Genomic DNA, 17665 nt, shown 5'->3' with positions numbered 1-17665 from the left:
TAAATGATTAATTAAGGGCCCAATAAATGAGAATGTCACATATTGTGTGTCCTGAATGGCATTTACCCTTTGACATAAATGTCACTCATATTTTCTCCTGTGATGCTAGTTTCATCTAGAATCACCTCACTCGTGTTCCAGATGATTGCTCGTAGAAAATATCTGCATACAAATAAACAAGACATGTTAATCAACATTTATGAGATTTCAAAATGAGACTGCAAAGCTCCAATACACTGGGGGTTATATAATCCTACCTTCTGGCTTTTCTTGGACGAATGTCAGAGGGAGGGCCAGGAGTGCCCAGGCTTTTTGGGAAAATGTCAACCCACATCTGAATTCTGCCCTAAAATGATAAACTAAATTATATCAAATGTACATTATCAGTGTAGATCTAATATGTGGTGTACCTGCACATGCTAACCTGTGGCAATGTCGGCTGATATGTGCTGTACAAGGTTCGAGTCTCCACATGTTCAGGTACTAGTCCCTGTGTCTTTAGCACGTGTAGGCAGATTCGCTCTTTTGGTGGTCCAAGGTGTTGGTGGATCATTTTACTTGCCTCTATTACAGTAGTTTCAAATGGTGTTCTTTGTCAAGAGTCGTTTTTACATTAAGCCATTAAGAATAGTAAGAAGCAAAAATCCCTACATTTTCCCTTTTCTTACCAAAATCAAGCAGGCTGTACATTTTTCCAGCAAAGGAGAGTGAACTGCCATTGTTTTCAATCTGTGGTGGGGGAATTCCTTTTAGTCGAGCCAGATTCTGAAGAATCTGTGATGGCCTCAGCTGGTCTCTCCACTGGTTGATCCCAGAGCTTTTTAAAAAGTAAATGTACACATGCAATAGCTGTACAAATTCTCAAGTATATCGTTGAAATCGTCAGAAAAAATGGGATTGTGCACACTTACACACAGTATGATTCTGGGAGCCCACAGGATGAACGATAGCGAGAGAACAATCGGTTCTCAAGGTCAATCACTGTCTCTCCAACTTTCTCATCACGGCTTAGTAAATCATAGTCATAGATCGATATTTTCAAATCTTTGTCTTGTGGGAGAAAACAGGATAGCTCAAACATTCTGCAGAGACATATAAAAGAAGAATGTGTTAGTGGGAATATACTGTAGCTTTTTCATGGTTTGCTTTTGAACTTTGTCATCCTACCTGCCAAATTCTGGATTAAGGGTATTTGGTTTGTAGTGCTCTCTGTCCTCCACAGAATGTTTTCCCAGTGAAATCTTGATGTAAGGATCACACTGACGAGGGGGAAATTGCAACAGCCAGTATTTATGTTTCCAATATAGATATATAAAGGCTATTTCCAGCATGAAAATCTGTATTTTCTGTGGTACATTTACAAGACATAATTTTAGCCAAAGCACTCACAAGACCATTGTTGTCCTTGGGTTGCAAGTCAATACAGCGCACAATATATATCCTAATGAGACAGTCCTGAGGTGTGCTCTCAGGTAGTTCTCTGAACTGGCGAGGAGGTGGAGAGATGTTGGGGTCATCAGACAGGGGATAAACTCGGAAAGATCCCTTTAGGCACAGATACAACAAATGAAAGCTGAACAAAGAAACCTGTATTCTCCAAACTAAATGTAGACATCATATATTAAATGTGCCATCATATATTTCTTTCAGATATTATTTTCTTTTTGTAGTTCCCAAAACAATGAGGATATGTAGATGGCATCTAGTGGAACTACACACCTATTTTTCCCATCCATTTTAGCATTTTCATTAACCATCCGTTTTAACATTTTCAGTGTACTTCAATGGTCAGTTAAATTGCCTTGTGTGGGCAAAACTATGTTACTGTAACTGTACAATAAACAACCCCCCAAACAGCCATTTAAATAATGTCACTTTTACAATCTGCAGATTCACCTTAAATTCTCCCACCACTGTGGGGTCATCATCCTCATCTTCAGTCTTCCCCCTCTGTAGCTTGAAGGTGCTGCAGAAGTCAGTCAGTCCTTGAAACTCTGGGACCTCTTCTAGTTCACTGTGATATACCTGAATAGTGAAAATATTGTGTAATATTTTCTGTCTTATGCTAATACAATTAGCAGGCAACAACCCACAAATGCCTATAATTTCACATAGGCTACATGTTATTTTTTCTGGATTGTGTGAAATTGTTAAAAATAATACAAAATGTATCTGCACACCAAAGTGGGGGCTTTCTCTCATAGACATAGGCCTTTGTGTCATCATAACAGGTTATCAAGCTAGCTTGCACCTGTGTTCTCAACTGACTGCTGACTGACTTTTCAATGAAAAAAAATGAAATGGATCTTTCTATCTCTCTCCTCTCTTCCCCTCTCTCACTTTTTCTATTTTCTTCACTTTGTCACTTTTGCCCTGTCTCTTTCTCTCTCCCTCTTTCAATTACTCTTCATTTTCTATTTTCAATTTCAACCATGTCTTTATCTGTTTTTCACACTCTATTCATTCCCATTTAGTTTATTCTTTCTGTATCCTCCTTTCCCCCTGTTTTTCTCCTTCCTGACATGCAATGCCCTTCTTCTCGTTTCACCTTATACTCTCTTCCTGGATTTTCTGCATGCAGTTACTAAAGAACCCTTTAACACAGAAACCACGAACTTGAATTAGAAATATTAATCCTAGGCACCCTAGCAACTCCTTATCAATCATCTCAATTACCTTAGCAATCCCAACCATTTCAATTACCCTAGCAACACCCTAGCATTAACCACTACCAACAACACGTTACATTTATATAGCGCTTTTCTCAACACTCAAAGTGCTTCATATGGAAGGGGGGACCTCACTAACCACCACCAATGTGTAGCACCAACCTGGGTGATGCACAGCAGCCAGAATGTGCCAGAACGCTCACCACACACCAGCTTGAGGTGGAGAGTGAGGGAGTGAATGAGCCAATTACCGGTACAATGGGGGATGATTAGGGGGCCAGATTGAGACCCCGTTTACACGAAGGGAAAACACAGATATTTCCCTGCGGTTTGGCCTCTCGTTTACACCAAAACCCCGTTTTTATCACAGAAAACGATTATTTCTAAAACCTCCGGCCAAAGTGGAGATTTCTGATAACGCCGGTTATGTGCTGCCGTGTCAACAGGGATAAACGGCGTTTTAGCTTCTTAAACGTCACATTATGCGCCAGAAAATCGTTAACGTCATGTGAGCGCCTGATGTTTACAGTTTCTTTGGCTACTGATCAGGATTATCATGGATGCTGTTAAGGTGCTACTAATTTTTACTTTTGTGCAAACGCTTCTGGCCTGTTTGCATTTGCAACAACTGCTAGTTCTGCACGGAGGAGCAGAGGCGAAGGATCGCACGGAGGTCAGCATTTTTACTGCAGCTTTCCCTTCCAAGACGCAGGTCATAGGTGCATTGCCTACCAACGATTCTGAGGATTTTGATTGGCCAACATGGCTTTATTCCTTTCCCTACACTGCCACCCATAGGTTTGGCATAGTTATTATGGCGCTCAACAGCGTATTTATGCGGGTTGATGTAAATGACAAGTTTTTTGAAAACAATGTTGTGTGCACGATGTTATTATTGAAAACGGAGGGGGGGAAATATTTGTTTCTCTAAATACCCGGCTATGTGTAAATGTGGCCTGAATGAGCCAGGTTGGAAATTTAGCCAGGACACCAGCGAATCCCCTACTCTTTGCAATAAGTGCCATATGGACAACCGGCACATCCGGGAACTTTGTGCTGCACATACACGTTCCCTTTTAGGGGAAATATGACCATTTTGATTGAATGGAAACCTGTGGAGCTGCATCGAAGTAGGAGCAAAAAAGGCTTGTACTTACTAAATCATTAAACAAATGTGAATAAAAGGCAAAAAAAAATAAGGTTGGTGTGAGAGTCATCTGTGTGTCCATGGGATTAAGGTGACCATTACATTCCTACTTTTTGATATTTCCAGTTTCCAGTTCCAGTGTCATGAACAAGTAGTCACAGTCAAGCTGCTTATGGCTGAGCATAACTAAGTTCGGCAAGCTTAAAGGGACACCAGGCAACGTTTTCGTGTTAATTACTCATCTTCGTAAGTCGGTATATGGTTAAATGACTCGTTGGGTAAAATGGGTAAAAGACTCTCTCGCCCGCCCCTACTGCCTGTAGGAACATGGCCGAATTATGAAATTTCGGGCCCCTGGGCCCATATGTATTAAGGACCCCCCACTAATTGTCGTATATGTGGGAGGGGGGGTTTGGGGACCCTCCCCCAGACATTTTTTAATTTGTTTGATGTGATTTCCTGTATTCTGGTGCATTTTGGGGATGGCCAATACTAAATTCAATCAGATTCATAGCCTATATCCTGATTTGTTGATATTGAGGCAATGATTCCATGCAAAGGCTTGGGCTTCAGGGCCCCCTGACCCCTTGGGCCCCTGGGCCTGGTAGGCCCGTGCAGTAATCCATCCCTGTGTAGGAAGAATATGCTGCTTGCAAGGTCAGTGTATCGTACCCGCCGACCGAAGCATGATCAGTTTACAGCACAGAGGCAGGCTAACGAAACGCTAGAGATTGTTGTAAACGTGTGTATAATGGCAGAGCTGGCAAAGAAGCAGCGAAAACCCTTGACGGAAGACGCAAAGAAAAGGAAAAGAGCTTCAGACCGAGCGAGGGGGAGTTTCGTAGAGAAAAAGCATCAGGCTTGCCTGGTGTGCCTTTAACTTTATATGTCATAACGTCAACTAAACAAAAGTCAACCCTTAATTCTATCACTTGAAATACGAATTTCCTACAACTAGGTGAGATAACTGGCTATGTTATACTTAAGTTCCACAGTTAGCTACCTAGCAAGCTAACATTTTACATAGGACATTATGGTAAGTGTTAGCTACGGGCTAAATTTGTCCTCAACATTGGGGTATTGGAAACGAATTAGGTTGGTAATGTACAAAGGTTCGACATGAGTCAGTTACGTACATATTTCTTCATAACCGTTGTGCTAGTAAAAGGATTGGTTACACTTGACAGTATTGACATAAGAGTGACATGACACTGTCATGAACGTGTCATAAACAAGTCATAAACGTTTATGACATATCGCTTCTGTTATGAAGTGACATTTGGTTTTTGTCATAACAAGTTAGGGTTAGGGGTTAGGGTTAGAGTTAGGGTTAAGGTTCATGTGTCATGACAGTGTCACTCTTATGTTGATACTGTCAAGTAAAGTGTTACCAAAGGATTGAATGTCCTGTGAATTAATAACTAGAAGTAATGTGTGACTACTAGCTGTCTTTCCCATTGCAATCAATGATATAATGCTTGTCTTCCCCTAAAAAGGGGCGTGAATCTGTTCTAATGCATTCTGACACTGCACCGGTTGTGAGAATGGGATCTTTAATGACCACAGTGAGTCAGGACCACCTACTGACCACCCACCAACACTCCAGCAGCAACCTAGTTTTTCCAAGGAGGTCTCCCATCCAAGTACTAACTAGGCCCACACCTGCTTAGCTTCAGTAATTCAGCTAAGACAAGGTATCCATTGATCTGGTTGCTACCATAATGTTAACCTAGCAATCGCCATAGCAACCAGCATAGCACTTTAATTAGCATAGCAACCACAATGATTAGCCTTGTCACACCCTTGCAACCACCCTAGCAACATCCTAACTACAACTTTGCGTGCACAAGTATTTCCTTCAGGAAAGGCATCTCCAGTTTGTTACTGTAGTTTGTTATTAAGTTGCAGTCATACCAGCAAACAAACCAGCTACATATTTCAGTGCAGACTCACCATTAAGGTGTTAAAACCTTTTTGCAAGTAGGGGCCACATTTTTCACTCTCTCCAATAGAAGAGTAGAATTTACTCCACCAGTCAACAGAGTCTTCCTCTGCAATGGTCTGCAATTAAACACTAAGAGGTCAGTATAACAATAACAACACCAACAAGAGGAGGGGGTGGGGGTATGTTTGGGTTTGTGTATCTGTATTGTAACAATGCCTTTCATATATGTTGTTACCCACCAAATACAATATTTGTTTTTTTTTGTATTTAATTTTACCTTTGTGTTAAAGACTGTCTGTGTCTTCTCAATGTCTAATATGACATCTTCAAGGCCCGTGGAGAGTATTGACACTAACATAGAGAGCAGAGTTTAGTAGTTTACACATGCAATTTCCTATACAAAATTGGTATAATGTATTCCCCAGTGTAAACTTAGTGGCTACCTTTGGCTGACCAAGCCACTTCAGTATTTTCCACACGCCTGAATTCATCTAGGGAGTCAATAGTACACTGACCAACAATAGGCTTCCTGCCAAATGGTCTATGGTCTATCACTTTCAACATTATAGGAGGAGTATACATGTCGACCTTAGGAAGAAGCTGTGGAGAGGATGGGGGTAAAAGGGAGAAGACAGAGGGAAACAAGATCAAGTTCTACCCCTAAATACAAAAGACAATTTAACAAAAGGTCAAAATACTAATTCACCAGTGAAAGGATTTGTGTTAAAGAAATTAGTGCCAAAAACCAAACTAATTTTAGGTATTACCAATTAATTTGAGGAGCACCACAGTTACAGTACATGCTGTTTTTACTACTGGTTTAGCTTCAATGCCACTAAGGCCTCATCCACACAAGAATGAAAGGTTTTGAAAACGATTACCTACAAGTGTTGCCATAGACAGTAAACGTGTTGTCCGCAGCAATATGGCGGCCGTGTTTACGATGCCACCTACTGTAATAGAACTCGTCGGATAATGTGGTATCTAGCTTTTTAATATCTATGACCTTGACTCATGTCAGACTGACATTAATCCTACTGAACAATCAATTTCCAATTCAACTGTCAAATAAAGTACATTTTCAAGATCAAGGCTGCTACATGCTTTGGTCGTTTTACGTTTGGCATAATGTCTGGTGTAGAGCTAGCTAGAACAAATATTAGCTTGCAGGCAACCGTGGCCTTGCAATACCAGTAACATAACCTGTGTGCTTCTAAACCCAAATTCTCCCATTCACGTGTAATTTTAAAATGCTATGGGGTGGGGTGGGGCTTTTTGATCAGGACTATGATGTGATCAGTATTTTCAAAAATGTGCATTTTGCCTATTCACACAGTGTTTTCCATAGAACATAATTTTCATCGTTTCCATGTGGACTTTACCTGAGAGAAAATTAGGTGTATGCAATAGAGAATTACAACATATCCCATACCACTTTCATGAACAGCACAGATCCTGGAAAATTAGGGTTTCTTTTCATGTTTTTGATCACTCCAGTCTGAACAACCTGCCCTCCACATTCAACAATCAGACTTGGAGAGGAGACTGCAGCCAGTTGATAACTCTTTATGTTCCGCAATCCCCAGGTGAGAATCTGTGATACACAAATACATAAAACCAGAAAAATAAGCATGGAAAGTAAAGACAAGCTCTTAAATTGATTACCTTGATGAACCTGTCTGCTTCACACCTCAATGGCAGTGAGCTGAACCACTGGCCTGATCCCTTGAGGCACCATGTAAAACTTCCCATCCTTTCTTGATGGAACGATGGGCAGCTCGGTGTCATCTGACTACATGTAGCAACAAAAAATGGCATATGTTATATTTAAGAATCATGAGGCCTAAGATTGAAATTTCATTTGCCATTTAACTGGAAAAGTCATGGAAAGGCAAATTGTTGCTTTATCATTATCTTAACTTTATTCAGCTACAGTACCCTCCAGAATTATTGGTACCTCTTGTAAAGTTGACTAAAAACCAGTATAAAAAAATATTTGTTGGTGATTTATTGTAATCTTGCAATGAAAACAATGAGTAAAAATCCAACATTGAAAGGAAGTAAATTTATTTTAGAGAAAAAGGAAAATCTCATGAAGAAATAAATATTCTTAACAAAAACATGTCGCTCACAATTATTGGCACCCCTACTTGTAATACCTTCTTAAGCCTCCCTTGGTGAATAAAACACCTTGTAATATTCTCCTATGACACCACATGAAATTGGAAAATACAAAGCAAGGGATTTAATACCATTCGTCTTTACAAAATCTCCCCAGGACGTCCAGATTCCTAGGTATACACTTGTGCATTCTCTTCTTTGACTCCCCACTGTTTTTCTATGGAATTTAAATCAGGGGACTGAGATTGCAATGGCCGAAGCTTGATTTTGTGTTTAGTAAACCATATTTGTTTTGATCTGGACGTTTGTTTTGGTTCATTGACCTGATGAATGATCCAATCATGACCCACTTTTAGTGTTTTGGCAGCAAATGTTCAGATTTTTCTTGGGGTTCATGATACCATGCACCTTGGTATCCCAAAGCCTTTGGGAATAAAAACAGCCCCACAATATCACAGCCCTTCCACCATAATTCTCATTAGGCATGGGGTTCTTTCCAGTACAGTCATTCTTCTATGTACGCCAAACACACCTAAAGTGTTTCTAGCCAAAGAGGCAATTTTTATTTCATTTGACAATAGACCACACAACTTCTGCTGTTTACATTGGTAATTAAATGACTGGACAGGCTTTTACCTGGCATGCCCTTTAATCTATTAGCAGTGAGGTCACGCCTGGATGTCTCAAAATATTCTTCAGCTGAACAAAGAAAAAACTGAAGTAATTATATTTGGTAAAAAGGAGGAAAGATTTAAGGTTGCCATTCTCCTTGACACAAAAGGGTTGAAGGCAAAGGATACTGTTAAAAATCTTGGTGTATAAATTGACAGTGATCTAAATTTCAACAGCCACATGAAAGCGATAACTAAATCAGCTTTTTACCACCTCAAAAATATTGCCAAACTTAGAGGGCTGATGTCAAAACATGACTTAGAAAAACTCATTCATGCGTTTATCTCCAGCAGGGTTGATTACTGCAATGGACTGTTCACAGGCCTTCCTAAAAAGCTAGGATTCTAACAAAAACTAAAAGAACTGACCACATTACTCAAATTCTCAAGTCCCTGCACTGGCTTCCAGTAAGTCACAGAATTGACTTTAAAGCACTATTGCTTGTTTATAAATCAGTAAATGGAGCAGGACCTAAATACCTGATATCAGACATGCTTCAGCAGTACACACCTTCTCGTCCTCTCAGGTCCTGAAAAACCTGTTAGTAAAACCTACTGTTAGAACTAATCATGGTGAAGCTGCTTTTAGCTGCTTTGCGGCTCAGCTCTGGAACCAACTTTCGGATGACATCAAAAAGGCCCCAACTGTAGCCAGTTTTAAATCTAGACTTAAGACCAAACTGTTCTCAGATGCTTTCTGCTAACTGCGGTGAGTTACAAATTCTGAATCTGTCTTGAAAATATTCTACCTTGTCTTTTATTACTTTTTTACGTAACAATTTTACCTTGTGCATTTTATGTTTTCTTTTTATTATGATCTTTACCTTTTTGAATTATTCTTTAACTATATTGCCCTTCTGTGCTTTTATTTGTTATTACTGTTTGCTTTTGTTTATGTAAAGCACATTGAATGACCTCTGTGTATTAAATGCTATATAAATAAACTAGGGCTGTCAAAATGACTGATTCATTTCGATTAATTAATTTGAGAAAAAATAACTGATTAAAAAAATTAGTGCAGATTAATCGATTCCATATGACCTTTGACCCCGAGCCGTTCTAGTCAGTAAAAATTAAACTGTAAAATGAAGGAGAGAGAAGAAAACGTGCTGCCTGGATCATTGATTGGAACATTTACTTTTTAAAAACGGCCTGATGGTGTTCATAAAAAATATGTGTTGAAAATAAAGTCCTCTGCAATGTCTGCAGCAAGGAATTTGCATATCACCGGAGTTCATCAACTCTATAGTCGCACATCAATGCAAAGAAATAAGTGTTGACATTGAGGGGAGTGTTATTTTATTTTCATTGTGTCCCCTAGGTTATATCTGTGGCCTGAAATGCCTTGTATGTGAAAAAAAAAACTTCTTCCCGAAGCACTTTTGAATTTATTTCTTCAGCATATTAGGTCATATCATAGATTATTTTGGCAATTATTTGAACAGTGAAAATAATAATAAGAGTTTTTGAACTTTAATGTCACTAATGCTGATTATTCAATGATTCATTTGAATTTAAATATTTAAAATACTTTCACAGCAAAAAATATATATGTGATTAATTTAGATTCATTAATCACAGAGTATGTAATTAATTAGATTCATTTTTTTAATCGATTGACAGCCCTAAAATAAACTTGCCTTGACTTCATTGTGGGAGAACAATAAATGGCCAAAAGATCATTTTTTATACCTGTTTTTAGTCAACTTTACCAAAGGTGCCAATAATTCTGGAGGGTATTGTAGGTAAAAAGCCACATTGGATATAAAATCTCTTTGTGTCCTGTCCAGAATCCAAATGTACTGATGGGTTAATAATTGTTGCTTTCTAACCTCACTATTGGGGAGGAAATGATCAGAATACCTTGTTTTTCAGAAGGAGTTCTGATGCCACCAGCATCTCCCCAGCACTCTTGCCTTTCAGTGTGATGGGATACCATAGCAATCTGGGGGTCACTGGTACAGCTGGATTTAGATTTACAACAGGAAGACACAAGCATCTGCCCATAGGCTCATCTTTACCCTGTAACACAGCAGAGTTGTTTGATTTACATGATGTTAAATGGAATGTAAATGGATCAAAATGGGCCTGACAAAAAGTGGATATTTAGTCCCAATGAGCATAAGTACCACTTGGTCACGGTCATAGAGTTCCAGGACCACACTAGGTGGATAGTGAGCTATACTTTTGGGATTCCCGTAGATCTCAACATTGTCAAAAATGAGAGTTTGATCCCATGTTGGATTTAATGTGCCAGTGATTGTTTCTGTTGTTTTGCTCACATGAAGGAATGAGACATGCACATAAGGATCTGCAAAGAAACCAGGAACATAATGATCTATAATCTGTAACATTTTATTTTCATTATTTCATATTTACAACAGGAAGCCATTGCTAACCTGAAAAGCTGTCTTTGTCCATAGCAAGGAGATTCCTGGCCTGATAGACATAGACTCTGAGATGGAATATAAAAGATCCTGCAAATCATCAATATGAGAACATTTGAACAATGAAGTATTTAATGTGACACACAAATAAATGTGAGAGGACATCGGTATTCCTAACTGCCACCAGACATGAGATTTTATCACAAGTATCCCATAACAGACTTCCCAAGAGGAAAGAAGGGGGTGGCCCAGGTCAGGAAATCTGGCAACAAGGCCCAAATTGCAGTACTTACTGTCAAAGCTACAGGAGACCATGGGTGTGCTGGCGCCAAACTGTTTAGCTGTATCCTTTTTACTGGCTTTTTCATCAACATCCACCCCCTTCAAAACACACACACACACACACACACAAATAGAGAGAAATAGGGTGGGGGTGTGGGTGAATGAGATAAAGCAAGAGAAAGAGAGAGGGAATTTAAAGGAACTGAACTGCCCATATCAAAAAAATGACCATACAACATATTTCATCAATGCCAATGGGATTGTTTATGCTATTAGTTAAGCATGTGTCCATGAGAGGACCAAGTAGGGGGATACAGTTTGAAGGGTCCAGCTAAAAATTCAAGAAGTCAGTACAACATGAATTTTGAAACATGGTAGGGGAGTTAGACCCCCTTCTTGCTTTTGTGGCAAAAATCTTAACAAAAAAAAAAAAAAATGCATAACATGTTGACATCCCTCCTGCTCTTGGATTTATACACCACTAATTAATATTCCACCAGCAAAGGTCTGTCCAAGCTTATGAAAATTTGAAAGTTTGAAAGCATCTGGTGTGACAGGTGTCAATACCATCAGATGATAGACTAGAGGGGTCTAAGAACACTTTAAAAGAAAGGACAAAACTGGCTTTACATCCTATGGTGCCTAAGATCCTTCAACGTCTACAACAAGATGCTGCAGATATTCTACCAGTCTGTTGTATCTAGTGCCATGTTTTACACAGTGGTGTCCTGGTAATGTGGCATGAAGGATGGCAACAGATTGATCAGGTTTATTAAGAAAGCCAGCTCTGTCATAGGGGTTGGAATTCAGTTAGACCATAGACATTATTGGAGGTTTGTGGCAAAGAGGATGCTTCACAAGCAGGTGAGCATCCTGAACAACAACCCTGATCCCCAAATGATAGGCTTGTTGAGCTGAAGAGTACCTTCAGTGGTAGGCTAATCTCCCCCAAACGTTCCTTGAGAGACATCATTCCTAACCATGGCCATCAAACTGAAGTACCATAACATTTGCACCATTTACTATTGAGACCTTTTCATTGTAAAGGAATGCTATATTACCATAGCTCCCTCCAGTTTAAAGATGGCACAGGCTCCAATGCTTCCTGAAGGAGCCATCTTCCTTCTCCAACGTCGACGTCGGAAGGTATCAGAGGAACGCTCTTTGCTGTGGAACTTCCAGCCAATCAGAGACGAGTATTCCCAACCTTCTCCTGATTCTGCTTTCTGTGGAAATCACATGAATATTACTTTCTATCACAATGAGTTAAGGTACAATCAAGTAAGGACAATGATATGCCTACCATTGCTTTTATAGGCATATCTGAGATCTTCTTTCTGTGTCGTATAAGCCTCTTCCTGCGATAGTTGTGGTACATCTTTTCTGTTGATACCCATGACCTGGGCTTATCTGGAGGAATGGTGAGTCCATATTCCCAACCTGGTTTCAGTGATAACAGTGATAACTGAAGTAAGGTAAAAATATACAGACATACAGTATTTTACAATTTTAGATCCAAATTAAATAACTTATTTTTTACCAAAAAGAAATGACATCTACAGTATAATGTGGCAATTTTAGTCAGACCACAAGCTTAATTTTAAATGTCCATTCTTTTAGAGTTGCGAGTGCAGCCTTCTTACCATTTTCATCTACAGCTCTGTTGTGATCAAAGTCCCAGTCATCGTCACCGCATGTCCATCCAGGTGGACACTCGAATGCCTCTGGACTTTGGGCCTTCTCTCCATTCTGCAGAGCAGAGCACAGAGCATAAGTGCTGTTTTCACAGCACACCTATGAACCCACACCTCCGGCCCTCACGGTCAGACACTGTTGCGGAGACTCTGACACATGCCTTCATCACCTCCCGTCTGGACTACTGTAACGGTGTCCTGTATGGTCTTCCCACCAAAGCACTGGACAAGTTACAGCGTGTCCAAAACTCGGCTGCCAGGATCCTCACACACACAAAGCGATGGCAACACATTACCCCCACACTCAAGCAGCTTCACTGGCTCCCGGTGAAGTCACGCATCACCTACAAAATACTACTCCTTACATACAAATCCCTCAATGCTCTTGCTCCCCAGTACCTCTCCGATCTCATCCAGCATCACTCCCAGCCAAGGTCCCTGAGGTCCTCTGGCAAGGACCCGCTTGTCATCCCCCGTTCCAGGCTATGGACTTTTGGTGACAGAGCCTTCTGTGTTGCTGCCCCTACCCATTGGAACAGTCTACCTCTCCATATCCACCAAGCCCCCACACTGGCTACTAATCACGAAGTCAGTAGTGTTTCGGCATCCGGGTTGGCAACCTCGAGTCAGGGGGGAGGGGGAGGGGATACACCGCTCTACAGTAATTTGAAAGTGATTGCAGTACCAGTTTTGGCCACAATCTTACATATGGTTCCTTTAAACTTGTCAATGAATCAAACTCATCTACTGTACTAGAGGAATGAATCATTCAAAACGTGCCATAACCTTTTTTTAAAAACACAACATTGTGAAATTGTTCTTTTAATTCTGGTCTAGCTGTGTGTGTCTAGTGGTGTTGATATGAGACTTAGTCCTCACCACATCTGTGAAAGGCTCGGGAGCAGGTTTCCACTCCACCCCAGGAAACCGAACCTCGTTCTGAAATACCTCATCAGTGAACTCTGTGTGGCCAGCATCTGCTTCGGTCAGCAAGCTACATTACAAAACCAGAAGACCCCAACACATTACATTCTTGAAAGTCAGCATTGTATTAAAACTGTGCTCCAGGCCTCTCAACTCTTTGAGATAAAAATAAACCTAAGAACAGATTTTTTACTTTCTAGGTGAATAGAACACACATTTCACTGACACAGACCAGGGCACTACAGAGTCAGAGAGAGAAGGAATGAGGGGTACCCAAGAGGAGGGAACATTCAGCCACCAAAGAATGCATAAACACACTTTAAGGAGGAAGACAGCCTAAGTGTGTTTCAGCCAATCTGTAAGCCTCCCCTTCCTCTGATTGTAAGCGCTAAGCCAAAAGAGATTTTTGATAAATGAGCAGCAAAACACTGGAGCTCTAGACAGGATGTAGTTGAGTGAGTCATCATGAAAGGACATTTCACAAAGTGTGTGGTTCTGAGTCAGTCATCTTAGTGAACACAGCTCCATGCTCGGTAAGCTCAGTACATGCTCAGTAAGTACAAATACAGTCTGCTGTTAAATCTTACCTTCGCTCAGGATCAACAAACCAGTCACCCTCCCACTGCCAGCCTCTGGGCGGCATGAAATACTCCTGCTTCAGCTTCACTTTGCCCGTCACATCGGAAAATTTATGCCGACCAACTAGGCCTGCGGTGCCCCATTTTCCCACTTTTGCCTGGTTCTCATACTGAAAGAAGGTTTGAGTAGGTTAGAGCTATAGTGCAAGAATGGCAATGCATTTTCCAACACTTGCATCTTTGGCACATTCAAATACTGACCTGAGTTCGCAAATCAAAATAAAGTTATAAATAACTTTAAACTAACAAATTAAGTTTCTAAATAATACCCTCAACTACTTCATAGGAAGGAAGACATTTCCTGTATAAAGTTCTGTCAGGGCACCATACGTCCAGCAACAGGTAAAAGTAAAAGTAAGAGACATTTAAAATAAATAGACCATTTCTATTTTTGCATTATGTTTATACTCCATGTTGAATTGTTCATTGCTTTTTGAGTACTCACACATGAAATTGCATGACTTGAGCTATCCAACAGTAACAAATCTGTTCACAAGAAAATGAACTTTTAATTTATATAAAATGTAATCATTTTTACATTTTTCACTTAACATATGATGAACCATATCAAAATAAACAATCAGTACAGATATTCTAGCAAATTGTTAGGCCATAGAGTATCCCACTATTATGATTATTTCATTTGCCATATTCCAGATATTTCTCCTGGCATGCAAAAACATGATATGCAAAATGGTTTTCCTTGATATAGCCTAATATAAGAAATATGCAAGTATTGTCATATCATACAATGCCGATGCCAGACTATCCTGCAAAAACAAGATATAGCATGTACAAATGACCCTTCTAATGACAAAGAGCTTAAAAGTAAAAGTAAAATTACCCTAACAAAAATTACCTTGAGTTGTCAAATCACCAAGATTTTCCTAAATTAGGTTTACTAAAGTAGGCTTATACAGTAATTGCATGGGGACAATAAACTCTTTTGTCCTCTTTCATCAATTCTATTTACCTTTTATTTTGTTAAGGGGACAGGCAGGCAGATAGATTTAAAGGTAAAGTTCATACAGTTCATACCATTTCAGCATACACACTGAAGGTGCCCTCTGCAAAGCTATTAAACTTCTCCTCATGTGCAGACAGGCCTAGCCACATGTTGACTCGCAGCTGAACTGGGATCTTCGCTCCTTTTTTTTTGTCCATGGGGTACTAGGATAAATACAGCAGATTAAAGTAGTGTGTGTGTGTGTGTGTGTGTGTGTGTGTGTGTGTGTGTGTGTGTACGTGCGCACACACAAACTGAATTATACCTTCATGAAGATGGTTTGGGTTTTACCACACTGTTTTCCCATGGCCTTATCACTGTAAGTGGAGTGAAGGACTTGGTGGGCTGGGATCCTGGCATAGGCCACCCGTCTCTCTCCTCTTAGCATCCAGATGATAACGTCAGGTATGCTGTTCTGAGGCTAAGGAACATAAACCCTTTCAGTTGTCATGCAGTCTAAATAACATTATACACAGACTCAGCAGTTTATTACATCCCTAAATCTCTTCTCTGTTCCTCTAGAACAGGGGTAGGCAACCTGCGGCCCTTTAGTTCCTCTCTAGTGGCTCCCTGGCATTCTCTAAAAATGGAAGTTATAAAATATTTCTAACAATTTCATATAGTCGTTAAGCTTCAAGCTGTCCCAACACTTTATCAGTGTGAAAATATTATACTGCACAATACAGCATATACAGAGTATGTCGAGTATGCCATATGCCTGAAGCTAATAAAGATAGAGAGGTTTAAACTCATTTCTTTAAAATGGTTCCGATATATTTGTGGCCCCAGACAGATTTATTTTTTATTTCTAAAAAATTAACAAAATGGCCCTTTTAAGAGAAAAGGTTGCCGACCCCTGCTCTTAAAGAAGGTCTTTTCATGAAAAAATCCCCTCATAGCATTAATGACCTTAAATGACTTTAAATGTGACTTTACACCTTCTTCCTCATTTTTGGAATTCTGGCCCACCCCTCTCCACACACTATTCACCCGCTACTGCCATATATGTAGCTGACAAGCTGTAGAATTGACAATCAGTGCTTATTCCGCTCATGATATGTCCTCTGAAACGTAGCAGACATCATACAGACAGGTTAAAAACATGAGGTAATCTTTAATAATGGGATCTGTGTCCACCAAACACGTTTTTGAGCTGACAGCACCCTCAACCAGCTTCGTTCACACATTTATTGCTGCTAGTTTGGCAAAAAACATCTGCCAGAACTTCCTTTTTGAAACGCTGCTTACTGCTAACTACTAGCTAATTGAAATGGCAGCAATCGTTCAGGACTCAGCTAACCATGGCAGTGGACCAGGACATGGACCCAGATGTGCAGGTGCTCAGGTCTTCTGATTCGGGGCTACGGTTAGAGGATGTGATTTTTGACAATGCTGGCCCCACACTCCTGTGTGAAATCTCCATAGGCAACCTTTGGCCCAGTGTTCCCATCAGCTGGAGGCGGCAAGTTTTTGATGCTGTCCATAACCTCTTGCAACCTGGTACAAAAGCATCACAGAAGCTGATTGCAGCTAAGTTCGCCTTGCATGGTCTTAAGAGGGAGACTAGAAAACACCAGTTTAGAGCGCCAACGGGCTAAAGTGCATCGCCACAATAGGGCTCTGCACAGTTCCAGGTTCCAGAAAGACGTTTTGACCATGTCAATGTAGACCTAGTGAGCCCCCTACCCCCCCTCACAAGGCTTCACTTGCCTTTTGACCAAGGCGGACAGGACCCTGTGATGGCCGGAGGCTGTGCCGCTGAGGTCAGTGGCATCTGTGGAGGTAGCACGGGTATTTATTGGCACCTGGGTTGCCCGTTTTGGCGCCCCTTCTCATCTTTCCTCTGACTGAGCTCCTACTTCAAGGTGGGAAGTCATTTAGCTCATTTATTTGGCAGATGCTTTTGTCCATAGCAACTTTTATATGTCATGTACAAGGGCCACTGTCCCATTTGGGGTTAAGTGCCTTGCTCAAGGGCACAAAGGTGGAAGCTGTACCCAGCTGAACCCACAACATTTCAGGCTACTGCACCACTACACTACCACTTCCCAGTTTCTCATGAAAGCCCCTTCCTCGATTCTAATTGGCCAGCATCGACGAGCCAAGCGCTGTTAAAAAATGGAACATATTTCAACACTCTGAGTGCTGTGTAAAAGGAAAACATTGTATGCCAAGGGCTGA

At 40.5% G+C, this 17665-nt stretch overlaps 1 protein-coding gene across 1 annotated transcript in view; it reads right to left on the bottom strand.

The window, feature by feature from the left end:
- Positions 1 to 17665, bottom strand: part of myofl (myoferlin like) — a 44763-nt gene that overhangs the window by 2790 nt on the left and 24308 nt on the right. The window contains exons 24-47 of the mRNA XM_076285293.1: positions 15750 to 15905; positions 15517 to 15648; positions 14428 to 14588; positions 13796 to 13910; positions 12866 to 12971; positions 12526 to 12662; positions 12284 to 12448; positions 11234 to 11321; positions 10953 to 11030; positions 10683 to 10864; positions 10417 to 10575; positions 7452 to 7553; positions 7194 to 7355; positions 6205 to 6361; positions 6039 to 6112; positions 5770 to 5877; positions 1897 to 2025; positions 1390 to 1545; positions 1168 to 1259; positions 912 to 1082; positions 669 to 817; positions 425 to 564; positions 258 to 346; positions 67 to 162 (exon numbers count right to left, since the gene is read on the bottom strand). Of these exons, the coding sequence (XP_076141408.1) occupies positions 67 to 162; positions 258 to 346; positions 425 to 564; positions 669 to 817; positions 912 to 1082; positions 1168 to 1259; positions 1390 to 1545; positions 1897 to 2025; positions 5770 to 5877; positions 6039 to 6112; positions 6205 to 6361; positions 7194 to 7355; positions 7452 to 7553; positions 10417 to 10575; positions 10683 to 10864; positions 10953 to 11030; positions 11234 to 11321; positions 12284 to 12448; positions 12526 to 12662; positions 12866 to 12971; positions 13796 to 13910; positions 14428 to 14588; positions 15517 to 15648; positions 15750 to 15905 (3104 nt within the window). The remainder of the gene's footprint in view (positions 1 to 66; positions 163 to 257; positions 347 to 424; positions 565 to 668; positions 818 to 911; positions 1083 to 1167; positions 1260 to 1389; positions 1546 to 1896; positions 2026 to 5769; positions 5878 to 6038; positions 6113 to 6204; positions 6362 to 7193; positions 7356 to 7451; positions 7554 to 10416; positions 10576 to 10682; positions 10865 to 10952; positions 11031 to 11233; positions 11322 to 12283; positions 12449 to 12525; positions 12663 to 12865; positions 12972 to 13795; positions 13911 to 14427; positions 14589 to 15516; positions 15649 to 15749; positions 15906 to 17665) is intronic.

The sequence above is a fragment of the Alosa pseudoharengus genome, unplaced genomic scaffold (assembly GCF_046254945.1).
Source record: "Alosa pseudoharengus isolate Yale_2024_CS ecotype anadromous, Long Island Sound unplaced genomic scaffold, YU_APseudo_1.1 YU_APseudo_1.1_scf_15, whole genome shotgun sequence".
In the NCBI taxonomy this organism is placed as follows: Eukaryota; Metazoa; Chordata; class Actinopteri; order Clupeiformes; family Clupeidae; genus Alosa; species Alosa pseudoharengus.
Note: the sequence above shows the minus strand (reverse complement) of the source record. Positions and strands in the feature narration are given on the sequence as shown.